This window comes from Triticum urartu, chromosome 1 (genome assembly GCF_003073215.2).
Source record: "Triticum urartu cultivar G1812 chromosome 1, Tu2.1, whole genome shotgun sequence".
Taxonomy (NCBI): domain Eukaryota; kingdom Viridiplantae; phylum Streptophyta; class Magnoliopsida; order Poales; family Poaceae; genus Triticum; species Triticum urartu.
This window is the reverse complement of record NC_053022.1, coordinates 512,117,066-512,129,714: the sequence shown is the minus strand read 5'-3', so window position 1 is coordinate 512,129,714 and position 12,649 is coordinate 512,117,066. Positions and strand designations below refer to the sequence as shown.

At 44.0% G+C, this 12,649-nt stretch overlaps 2 protein-coding genes across 3 annotated transcripts; both read left to right on the top strand.

The window, feature by feature from the left end:
- Positions 1 to 139: 139 nt before the first annotated feature.
- On the top strand, positions 140 to 4,475 carry LOC125524040 (general transcription factor IIF subunit 2). The gene is made up of 6 exons (XM_048689118.1): positions 140 to 480; positions 1,103 to 1,220; positions 2,635 to 2,765; positions 2,844 to 2,918; positions 3,835 to 3,984; positions 4,136 to 4,475. The coding sequence occupies exons 1-6, from the start codon at positions 289 to 291 to the stop codon at positions 4,256 to 4,258; spliced, it is 789 nt and encodes a 262-aa protein (XP_048545075.1). The 5' UTR covers positions 140 to 288; the 3' UTR covers positions 4,259 to 4,475.
- A 588-nt stretch (positions 4,476 to 5,063) lies between these two features.
- LOC125524024 (single-stranded DNA-binding protein, mitochondrial-like) lies at positions 5,064 to 10,728 on the top strand. Of its 2 annotated transcripts, XM_048689108.1 has the most exons (8): positions 5,064 to 5,221; positions 6,300 to 6,375; positions 6,467 to 6,630; positions 6,727 to 6,935; positions 7,048 to 7,148; positions 7,866 to 7,925; positions 8,090 to 8,134; positions 10,355 to 10,728. In XM_048689108.1, the coding sequence occupies exons 2-7, from the start codon at positions 6,306 to 6,308 to the stop codon at positions 8,104 to 8,106; spliced, it is 621 nt and encodes a 206-aa protein (XP_048545065.1). In that variant the 5' UTR covers positions 5,064 to 5,221; positions 6,300 to 6,305; the 3' UTR covers positions 8,107 to 8,134; positions 10,355 to 10,728. The 2 variants fall into 2 exon arrangements, with proteins under 2 accessions (XP_048545065.1, XP_048545069.1); XM_048689112.1 differs by lacking the exon at positions 8,090 to 8,134.
- The last annotated feature ends 1,921 nt before the right edge of the window (positions 10,729 to 12,649 follow it).

Sequence of the window (12,649 nt, the reverse complement as noted above, 5' to 3'; positions counted from 1 at the left end):
TAAGCCAGCCAAAGCCGGATCTTCCAATAAAATAAAATAAAATAATTATATAGAAGGAAAAGGAGACCTCCTCTGAAATAAGCCAGACGTGCTTTTATTTATCGATAATAATGTCTCTGCTCTTACTCGTCTCGCGGTCACGCGATCCGCACGTGCCTCTCTAGACTAGTCTCTCTCCCCGTCTTCCGCCGCGTCAGATCACGCGCCGCTCCCCCCGGTCGCCCTAGCGCCGCCACCAAACGATCCCCCAAACCACGAGACCACCCGCGGCGGCTGGCCGGCGCAGGGATGGGCGACGAGGCCAAGTACCTGGAGACGGCGCGGGCGGACCGCTCCGTGTGGCTCATGAAGTGCCCCCCCGTCGTCTCCCAGGCCTGGCAGGGCGCCTCCTCCTCCTCCGGCGATGCTAACCCTAACCCGGTCGTCGCCAAGGTCGTGCTGTCCCTCGACCCCCTCAGCTCCGCCGAGCCCTCCCTCCAGGCAAGGACCCCGCTGTTCCCCTTGTCCCCCGTGCTTCTGATTGGTGCGCGGATTTGTTGGTTAGAGTCGCCTCGATTGAACTGCACAACCAATGGGTTGGTACGGGAGCTGTGTAGTTGCTGGTGATATGGTTGAACACATTTAGATGCTTGTTTTAATCAGGTAGCATTAGGTGCTTGATGAGAATATAAACTGTGATTGTGCTCATGAACAACAACCCGTCTTCTATATATAATTTCGGGATTTATTTGAGTCCGCAAGGTAGGCTAGGAACAAGCTTGGTGAAGGATGGTTGAACTGCAGCATATAGTTTGTTAATAGATGATGAAGTGGATGGGTAAATGGTAATCTCTTATGCTAGGATTGATTTGGTAGGTGGAAGAGAAAATACATTCTGCATGAGTTAATTAAGTAATTGATGTATTCTACATTACACCATGAATGAAGAGCATAAAACTCTTGTGCAGATTGAACTTAGTGCACTGAAGATACTCATTTGAAGAACTGCATGGCATACTGCTGTCCCAACTGTTAATTATCACTCATTCTATGTCTGTATCATACTCATTATTTCTTGCTTGTGGTGCTTATTGTTCTTACAACTTGTTATTTGGAATGGCAGTTCAAGATGGAGATGTCTCAAACTAGTGTAGCCAGCACTTGCAATCTACCAAAGAGTTACTCCTTGAATATGTTCAAGGATTTTGTACCCATGTGTGTTTTCTCTGAGACTAATCAAGGTATGAAACAAATTCCCTGCTCGTTATCATTCTAGTGCATGCGTGAATGTTTTTCTTATTTGTGTATCTTGCTGCCCTGGATATTCCGTTATCCTGACTGATGTACTTGGTTTGGGTTTGCACTTTGGTTCTGCCTATGTACTTTTGGTTTAGCACAGATTTTGATTTTATATGCAACAGTTATCTTGTGGAAACATTTAAATGTGCTGAACTATAATTCTGTGATGTGTCATTTTTCTAATATTCCGCACATGCTGCATTTTTTTAGAAGAGAGCTAGACGCACAAGCTTCAAATGTTTTATCTATACATTCGTAGTTGTCGATATGAACTTGTTAAGTTCTGCAAATGGTTTCAGTCCCAAACCTTTTGCACTGTACTCATGAGAAATGAATCCACACAGTTACTTATACATTTAACTTTCGACCTTATTCTTCGTATATTTGTCTATATTGGCTATTGTGTCTGCTTGAATATTCTAAACCCACAAGTTTCAGGATTTGGAATCTACTACTACTACTAGTAGTAGTAGTAGTAGTAGTAGTAGTAGTAGTAGGTGTCTCGGTGGTGATTGCATTTGTTTCCAAGATTAGTATTTTCTTGACATGTAATTCATGTCTAGCATGTACTCCCTCCGTCCCATAATATAAGACGCTTTTTCAAGCTAACATAGCTTGCAAAAACGTCTTACATTTTGGGAAGGAGGGAGTACTTTGGTTCATATAGAATTAATGTATTTTGGTTTGGCCAGTGTTCTGTTAGGTGATCAGATGCTTTAGTCTGTGGGGACATTTTACTTAATTGATGTGTGATCACTGAGTGCATAGTGCCTTCGATTCCCCAAATCTCAATAAATATTGCCATCAAATGTGGTGTAGTTTTGGGTTGTTTTTCCATGCAATCTTCTCTCTGCAGTGATGTTCTGTTTTCACTCTGTAAATTTGAAATGTACTCCCTCCGTTCCAAATTACTCGTCGCAGAAATGGATGTATCTAGAACTAAAATACATCTAGATACATCCATATCTGCGACAAGTAATTCGGAACGGAGAGAGTATGAGATATCAATGTTCACCGTGCTCCCTGAGCAATCTTGCATAATTTATGCACATTGATACATCCTTTCAGTTATTTCAGAAAAATAGGGAGACTACTGTCATATGTGGTGCTGTCTAAAGCTTAACTTGCTGAGCTGCTTCTAGATTCATATAGCTCACTAAGCAACATTGAAACCCCCAACTGCTAACTTCAGTTGGCCTACACCGGTAACAGGTTACCATTGGCAGGTTACTGCCTGTAACATGATTGAAAAGTTTGCACTTACTAGCAGCTCTGTGGTTCTTGGTTCTCTTGCAGTGGCACAATGGCACTTATTAGTTTTAAATATGACTGAAGCATAACCTCTGTTTGTTGCAGGAAAACTCTCATGCGAAGGAAAAGTCGAGCATAAATTCGACATGGAACCTCACAAGGATAACTTATTAAACTACGCGAAGTTATGCCGTGAAAGAACACAAAAGTCGATGGTTAAAACTAGAAAAGTGCAGGTGGAGTGCTTCAATGGCCCTTTCACCTTATTGCGTCTTTAGGGTATTATAATTAACCATTGTCTTCACTGCTTTTAGGTACTTGATAATGACCACGGAATGAGCATGAGGCCCATGCCTGGCATGGTTGGTCTGATATCTTCTAGTTCCAAGGTAGTTGCTTCTTCTGCCATTTGAGGATCATCCATTGTGCTTTCGTCCATATTGATATATATATATATATGTCAACAGTTGTTCAATGTTCAAAAAAGTGGAAAGCGTAAGCGAAGCGGAAGGCCACAGCTTAGAGCAATGGGCGCTTAAGCTTTTGTTGAATTTGGCTAGAATTTGACAGTTTGAATAATATACACAGGAAAATAGGAAACATGGCACATCGGTAATTGAAATAGTATCTAAAATACAGTTCACACCATAGCAAATACACAACAGGTTCACATAGCAAGCAAAATAACAACTCAAATGCAGATCAGTTCAAATAGACATAACCTAATAGAGATTATGTGGTCAGAATTTTGCTAGAATATGAAGGAAATAGTTCCCGAACAGAGCCTAATGATAAGATAAATGGTATATTGCCATTATTGCGCAAGCAGACAAGCATAAGTAGTTCAAAAACAGCCAATTTCTGGCCAAATAAAAAAATGCTTAATATACCCGCTTAGGGCAAAGTGAAGCGATTTGCCATCGCTTAAAAAACGCTTTCTTGAACACTGCATTTGTTAATACATCGAGGGGGTTTTAATATGTCATGCAATGTTTCCTGAACATAGATCCAAAGTTAAGTTTTGTACTCCCTCCATCCCATAATATTAGATCGTTTTGCAAGCTGTTTTAGCTTGTAAAACGATCTTATATTATGGGACGGAGGGGGTAGAACATACACCCATTTTCGTGTTATCTATACATCCATACATCCATACATTTTCGTGTTATATTAGCTTGTAAAACGATCTTATATTAAAGTGGAGTTTTTCTTCCACTTTAGATCCGTACATCCATTTTTGTTGCCCATCGTATTTAATTTGGCAATTATAACTTGTCATGACATATTTAATTTTGTGCTGTGCAGGAGAAGAGGAAGCCAACGCCAACCAAACCATCCGATGTCAAAAGGACACGTAGGGATCGCCGGGAACTGGAAAACATTATCTTCAAGCTTTTCGAAAAGCAGCCTAACTGGGCACTGAAGGCTCTAGTGCAAGAGACTGACCAGCCAGAGGTACCTCCTAAGCTTATCCCTGGCATCATTAGCAGGGGAAAATAAAAATCTGTCCTGCTAATATGAAGTGGTTTCGACTACAGATCTGCAATTTGTCTGTTTCTCAGTGACACACTTATTTACGCATCTGTTTGTGCTTGGCTCAATGCAGCAATTCCTCAAGGAGATATTGAACGACCTCTGTATGTACAACAAACGAGGGCCAAACCAGGGCACGCACGAGCTCAAGCCCGAGTACAAGAAGTCGTCTGAGGACGCTGCCGGTGCCCCGTGAAGATGATCTATCTGTTTGGCGGCTGTTGTGTAACTGTGATACCAGGAACCTGTTGGCTTGATGTGCGGAACTATGAGTTGTCTATGTGAAGCCTCCAGTCATGCTTGGGCTGCATTTGCTTGCTTTTTATTAAGAGGCATTGTTGTAATTGTATGGGTATAAGATGATACATATACAACACATGTCACAGAGAGGAAATAGATCTACTGATAAACCACACGAAAGATTGTTTGATTTTCTGGGTAGATGTAAGAATCATGTCGAGGATTCGACGTGTGCGATCCTTGTTCCTTTTGAGAACTCCCGTACTTCAATACAATCCAGATGTTTGGGCTAAAACATATATGGAATCTAGCCTGATTTAAAGATGCGATGCACTATTCGTTGAGCATCCTGAATATAAGTCTTTTTAAAGATTCTAATATTAAGTCTTTCTAAATATTCCAATATAGACTACGTACGAAAGCAAAATGAATGAATCTACATTTAGAATGCGTCTATATACTGAAATCTCTAAAAAGTCTAATATTTAGAAACAGAGAAAATAGTATTCTCTCCTCCCCAAATAAGTGTCTCTTACTTCATACTAAAATTAGTTGAGACACTTATTTAGACAAAGTTTATACAAACTACTTTCTCTGTTCCATAATGTACATTATGGATGAAGGGAGTACTTTCTACTAACTTGAGAGGAGACACTTACGCTCAAAAAAAAAAAAAAAAAAAACTTGAGAGGAGACACTCGCGTCCTGGTGTCCGCTCCAGAGACCTCTCCACTGTTGGATTATTAATCAGACGGTGGATGAGAAAGAGCACCCCCCCTCCCCACTTCCCCCGCCTCGCTAAACCGCCCGCCGCTCCCTCCTCTCCTGCTCTGGGCTCCGGCCGCTTTCTTCTTCGCTGGCACCGCCGCTGCCGCTCCGATCGCTGCTCTTGCCCCGCCACGGCCCCCGCCGTCTCCAGGTAAACAAATCTTCTATTCCTCTTTGCCGCCTCTCTCCCCTCCTGGGAACAGTGCGCCATGTACGCCAGCTGTTTGTTGAAATGTCTCAGCGCTCACCGGCGCATTTCCGCCATCCGCGCGCTCCGTCCCTCCCTGCGATCCGCGGTCAGTCTATGATGGGAATCGGGCGGTAGCAGCAGTATGATCCCAGCATAAGGCCGCTCCTTCTGGATGAACTTGCGGCGCGGGAGGCGGCCATTGTATTGAGTAGAGAAAATTAAAATCAAATGATGCCCCGTGCTCTGCATTCTGGATTTCCTATTGAGTATGCCAATGGAATTCATACCTGCCAGTGCGTTAGCTACTTGGCTTAGTATGCCATCATTGTTCGTCTAGGAAGTGGACGACCTCATGGCAGAGATTCCTGGGCATTTGTGTTTAGGCTTATGCCAGACACCGTCCCTGAGTGTGTGCCTGAGAGAGACAACTCAAGCCGTTGCACTAGTTCTCTAGGCTTTCGGAAACTTGGACTCGTTTAGACATTGCCAGTCTACATAACTGAATAACAAACAAGCTCGTACGTCGCGGCATGTCATTGGAAAAAAATAACAATGCTCTGATATACTATTATTACTGTTCATATTGTCGACCCCGTTGCTCATGCCATCCGTTGTTAGTTCCCATTTCAGGTGATAAAGAACAAGCCTCTCGGAACAAAATTGCAAAACCTTGTTTAGAATGTGTCTTTTGGCCATTGTACTTTGTGTTTTCGCTGTCTCTTATATTTATGTATGCATTTAGTTACTCACAAGACCATTAAATATGTTTTAGTTACAATTGTCTCATGTTAGCTTGGAAGATATTCAGCTGTTTTCCTAATGCATATTCTCAGTCATATTGTATTTTGCTAGAAAAATATTACACTGGACACGTAAAAGGCTCAAGATCAAGAGAATTGATCTACTAGAGCAAAGTGTTGAAGGGGAACGATTGCTCTGGTTTTTTCTTTGCTTTATGTTCAAGGGGGAAATAAAGTTATTTTTCCAGTGATTTTGTTTGTGGTTATATCATTTAAACGTCCTTTTGTCTCTGCATTAGATTACCATGGGTTCTGTTGGCACTGGATTGCTGAAGGGCTTGAGGAGAGTCTTAGAGAAGCAAAGGAAACCAGTTGGTTGGTTATTTTCCTTTCTTATTCATTATGATTGATGATAAGCAGTCATACTGAGGAGTAAGGGGAAAGCTTCATTACTGGCTCTTTGTAGATTTATGCAGAACATCACGAGCTTGGAGTTCTACAGTTTCTTTCTCTGATATTGATGAGAAGGATGACATGGGTGATGATGGCGATTTGAAAGATTCAAGGAGAGAGTTAGAACCCCAAAGCGTGGACCCCAAGAAGGGCTGGGGATTCCGTGGCGTTCATAGGGTATTTATATGTTATGTGATACAGTGATTTGCTGCTTGGTTCCATGGACTCCAGGAGCATAAACTGACACTTATTGGTATGTTTTGTTCTTGCTAGGCTATAATATGTGGTAAAGTTGGACAAGCGCCTGTGCAGAAAATTTTACGTAATGGGCGGACGATAACTATATTTACTATTGGAACTGGTGGCATGTTTGACCAGAGGGTAATTGGGTCTGTGGATACACCAAAGCCGGCTCAGTGGCATCGAATAGCTGTTCATAGCGAGCATCTAGGTGCTTATGCTGTTCAGAAGTTGGTGAAAAAGTATGTGATTCAAATACAAACATTTCATCTTTTCTCTCCCCATATAGATGTAGCAAGTCTTGGATTTTATCTTCAGTTGGAACATCTTATCTTCATTCATGCCTTATTTCAGCTCTGCGGTATATATCGAGGGTGAAATCGAAACCAGAGTCTACAATGACGGCATTGATGGTCAAGTCAGGAATATACCGGAGATCTGTATTCGGGGTGATGGTATGCTGATCAACATTGACTAACAATTTAATGCGAATTCAGTTTTGTTGTAGTAATGTTTGATAAGGAGTAATTCTGTTATAATAATTTTTATAGATAACTCAGTGTATGTTGTATTTTGCTTGCTAATATTCTTTTTATTCTGTATATCTAACTGAACACAGCCATGCGTTCTGCCTTTTTCAATTATACTTTTGTTCTGTACTACTCCCTCTGTCCCATAATATAAGGGCGTTTTTGACACGTCCCATAATATAAGAGCGTTTTTGACACTCAAAAACACTCTTATATTATGGACGGAGGGAGTAGTTTACTATATCAGTCTTGCTAAATCTCAGTCGACTGAGACTTAGCTATGTCTCCGTCGATGCTATATTCGCGAGATCTTACATGAGATCCATGCAAAAAAACAGTTTTTTTCTTGTTCTTTCTTACTCCCTCCATTCCTAAATATTTGTCTTTACAGAGATTTCAAATGGACTACCACATACGGATGTAGTATATAGACATATTTTAGAGTGTACATTCACTCATTTTGCTCCGTATGTAGTCACTTGTTGAAATCTCTAGAAAGACAAATATTTAGGAACGGAGGGAGTACATGTTATGCACTTGACTGAGACTTGGCTAAATCTTAGTCGACTGAGACCTAGCCACACCCATTATGCATTCTCGTCATGCAAAAGCTAATCTTCTGAGTAATTGTTTTGTGTACAGGTAAGATTCGACTGGTTAAATCTGGGGAGAGTGCTGCTAGCATATCACTAGATGAGCTGAGTAAGTTTGATGACTATCTTAAGGTTCTGAAATACAGGAATGTTTCTTTTATTTATGTTCGTCGAGCATTATGTGTTAGTCCACGGTCTTCACAATGTTTGGCATACTGATGTATGTTTCTATATTATTAGACAAACCATGATAACAATAACCTTTGGACGCAGGAGACGAATTTTTCTAGTTACAGCTATCGATGTCAGCATAAGCAGGTCAGGACTAGATATCTTGCTTGAGGCCTTTTTCCAATGTGTGTGTTTTGTTAGCTTTAGTAGTGTTAGGTTTTGACTGTCGAGTCGTATCTAAATGTTGTGCTGGTTGCAAGTTCTGAGTTTTTTCTCCTTTCAGTTTCGCTTTAATTTTGCATTATTTGTGGAACACCTTCAACTATCGAGCATTACCCTCTCTCATTCAGTGTTATTGTGTTTCCATGGTTGAGAAACATCCACAATCGATACACATCCTTTTTACAACTTTCACGACCTTAAAGTAGGGGTAGAGCAGTATTAGTGAGTAGGATCAAGGCCGAAGCCAGGCTCTGGGCCACTGCTGGCGCTGCTGGCCTTAGAGTCGTGCTGCCCACCTCATGGGATGTGCACTAGCATCTACTTTCTATCTGAAACCGCCTCCTAGGAGGATTGTAATTACAAACTCTCTCTTTTCAATGGAATGAAACGCATGGGTCCCCTGCGTTTTCTCAAAAAAAAAAAAAAAACTACGCTGTTGACCTATGCTGTAGACTTTCCCAGTAAGCAACATTCTGAAACAACACATCCCAATAAATGGCCAAACTGACTTCATAATGTGAGTTGTATCTTCATCGCGAGGAACTTTATGATGTTGGTACACTAGTGGTAATTCTGGCTTTACAGTATTCCAAACCTTGAATCCTAAGGCATTTTCCCTTTTATTCATGTTTTAATCTGTTTGTACATGTTGGTGGGCAGTAGACAGTTTTCTCTGGGATGCTCTAGGTATTTATGAAGAGTAGCACAGTGAGATCCAGCTAGGTCAAATCTTATTCCAAATTTTCTGGCCGATATGGTAACAAAGGAACACATTGAGCAGAAATTGCAGAGTTGAACTGGCAAAGTAACTGTTCACTCACTCTACATTATCATTATGAGAGTTTGTTTTTCACTATATATCAACTGCATCAATTGTGAATAAGAACCGACCATATTTTAGAATCGAAGACAAACAATTGTAGAGGAAGTTATATTCTCCTCATGAAAAATAAAATGAAGGCAGAAAACCAGTTTCATATATATCCAGTGCATGAAGCTTGCATACATTCGGAAACATAACGATATTGAAACTTCATATCATAAGATTGAATCATATTTACAATTGACATGTTGCCTAGAAATATCAAACTTAAATTACTACAAATACAACTCTTCAGTAGATTGGCAGACTCACATCAGTAATGTCCAAAGATGACTCAGAGCATCATTGGGATGTTCCTTACATCGAAAAGCTTCTCACCTAGTTAGAGTGAGCATGACTTTACTGATGTTGAAGGCCTCCCCTTATCTCTTGAGCTCCTTCTGAGCATCTCCCTCATGCCATCGGCGACTCGTACAGCTGGGCTTGACAGAGCCATCCTGCAGAATGCCATATGCGCCTTGATAGCCTCTTTGACGCCATCCTGACCCCTTCCTTCTCTACTGAGTTCATCCCCTACGGCCTCCGAGCATAAGCCGCAGAGCCATTCCCCTCCAAAGTTGGCCTTGATGCTCTTTATGTACTCCTGGGTGCACTCCTCTTTGAAGTCGCAGCATGCGCACCTCATTGGCTCGGTGTCCATCTTCAGTGTTGATGGAGACGATATGCGAAAAACAGGAGGAGCGTAGCAGCAGAGCTGGAGAAAGAGGGAGGGAGTGGACGAACAGAAGGGAGCGATGAGGGGACCTCGGGACTAGGTTGCTAGCCTACTTGTATGGAAAATTTCGAAGGGCTTGTTTTTTCCTTTGGCTTGTCTGCGTTAGCTTGATCGATTATTGAAATTCCAGGATTTGCCCTGGCCCATAGCATCTTGAGCAGTGCACTAGGTTGTGAGAGCATAATGTATTTGCATTGATGGGCTGACACTTTACTTGGTAAAAATGACGATGTGGAGAGACCTAGTTCACATGGCTGCAGCTGCGTTGAAGGTACAGGTGGGAGAAGATGTTGTTGGTCTTATTAGCTATGATCCTATGACAGTAACCCAGCTGGCGCAGTCCATGGGTGCCCCCTTGTACTTCTATGGTTTTCGCGCTACATTGAACTGCCAAAACATCTTATATTTAGGAACAAAGAGGTAGTACATCTTAACGGTCGTTGCATGTTCCCTAGAGCCTTACTTCCGTATGTGCTCATGTGGATCCCCAGTAGCTGAAATTTTACTCTGCTCAACTCCATTGTAACCTTATACTTTTGCTGCGCAGGTGGTGGCTCATAACTAGTGGCGAGTTAAGTTGAGAATAAGGGGAAGCTCCACCAAGCTGCTGCTGCTTTGTTGAAGCCTTGGAGGCTAAGATGGACACTGTCACATCTCAGCCTTGCCAGAAGCAGTTAAACTTTACCGGTGGATGCACGTAATACCTTTGCGGAACCCGCGGTCGTGTGGCGACCGGTGAACTGTTTTACGACGGTGGATGGATGATATGATGTACCGAATGATTGTTCAAGGTAGACATGGTAGATTGGTGTGTAGCGCGGCCCAGAAGGTCCCTGAGACTGAGAGCCATGCACTATTGTTCTCGTGTGAGTCATCTTGTGTAGGGGTGAAGTAATTTGGAATGGTCACAAAATTGCTGACTGTGGCTGCCTGACGTAGCGTCCACCATCGACCTGGGTGACTGACCATCTTGCGATCGCGCCCAAATGCCAGTAAAAATGGATGGCGGTGAATCCAGGGCCTGCTTGCCAAAATCACGGCACGCCCGTGAGATTTGGCTTAATTTGGGTAGCGCAGGCCTCAGCTCAGACGATTAAATCTCTGGGTGCGCACAAGTGGGTACGTAGGGTGGTCTGGGCGGAGCAGATGGCCGCGAGGACAACTGTCCGGCTCAGCTGTTGGGCAAGAGAGCAGCAATTGGTGCAGAGTGATCATGAACCTGTGATGTACTCAGCCACAGCGCGCGCCCGCCCGCCAACCTCCCCGCCGTTGGCCGTCCTCGCCGCCGACGGAGGCACGCGGAGCCCGGCCGCCGGCGCCGGGTGCGCGTGGCGTAGGTAGAGGCGCAAGGGGGCACCTGAGACAGGGACAGCGAGCCGCTCGTCCCGGCGCGTCGCGGGGGTACTGGTTGGACGGGCGCGCGTAGCGTACGAGGCTGGCTGGCGGGCGCACGGGGCCGTGCCGGGGGTCACGGGCGCGGGGGCAAAGCACGTGGACGCGCCGTGGAGTTTCTGGGCGCGGCCCCGACAGCCCCCGCAGGCCGTAGCCGGAGCCCGCAGCTAGGCTAGGGGGCTAGGGCTACTGCACCTCCACGTGAAACCTCCATTGCTTCCAGCTCCAGGTCACCTCCGGCCACGGCCAGGCCCCTACCCGTCCCTACGCATATACGTCGCTCCTTGGCCTGGCCTGGACCGGGCATCGTCTATCGTGGATCCATCCTGCGAGTCGAACCATGCATGCCGTCCGTCGATCCAGTCGCGCCTACCTCTAGTCGCCATGGGTATCTGTTGCTACGTGGTGCGGTTCAGACCTGCAGCTTGCGCCAGCAAACCAAGCAACCAGAAGAAGATCGACCCGGCCGGCGTCGATCGCCGGCGCGACTAACCCACAATCACAAGCGTTGGCGAATTCCTTCATGACTGTAAAGCCTGTAACTGACCAGATAATGCATGGCGCGTACTACTACTGTACTGAGTACTGAACCTCCACTTTGGACAAGGCCACAAGGGTGCCCATCTGTCAGACACGCCATGCCTAATTTCATAAGTATATGCCGATCATCCCGCAGGCCACGAGGCTGATACGTACGCCACCTGATTATACTCGATCGTTTCATTGTTTTTTTTTTGCTTTTCTTGTGGGTACGATCGTTTCAATGCTGTCTTATGATATACTCCCTCCGTTCAGAATAACTTGTCTCGGAAATTGATGTATCTAGAACTAAAATACGTCTAGATACATCCGTCTCTGCGACAAGTAATTCCGAACGGAGAGTCTGCTAGGAAGTGGTCTGGAGTTCTCTAAACCGTACCCATGAGTAAGATTTTCGACACCTCACTCGTAGGAGGAATGGTAGGCTGAAGCAAGGAGACATGGAATACCGGATAGTTGTATTCGCAACAATAAAAGTGAGTACCGGTAGATTTATTTTTTGACTGGAAAGAATACCGGTTGATGGACAATCATTCCGACTTGTAAGAGATTGCCCCCACCTTGGCCACTATTGCCAAGTGTCGACGATAAGTGAAATTATCTAGGGCTGGCCAATCAACACCTGATAACAAAGGACCACATGGGCCCCGGCTATAGATCAAGACATCATCATCTTTTTAATTTGATTTATGCAAAGTATAGTGCCCAACTCACATGGCGGCGCGCAAATGGGATAGGCCCATTCGGTCATTTCTCAATGGTAGGAGCGGTTTTCTTCGGGTTCTTTTTCTGTTTTACACTTTTTTTCCCTAAAAGAGCACGTGTTTTTGGCTCATGTTATTACTCCCCCTGTGCTTGAAAAGAAGGCGTATAAGTTTTGGTTGAAGTCAAACAGTACAAAGTTTGACTA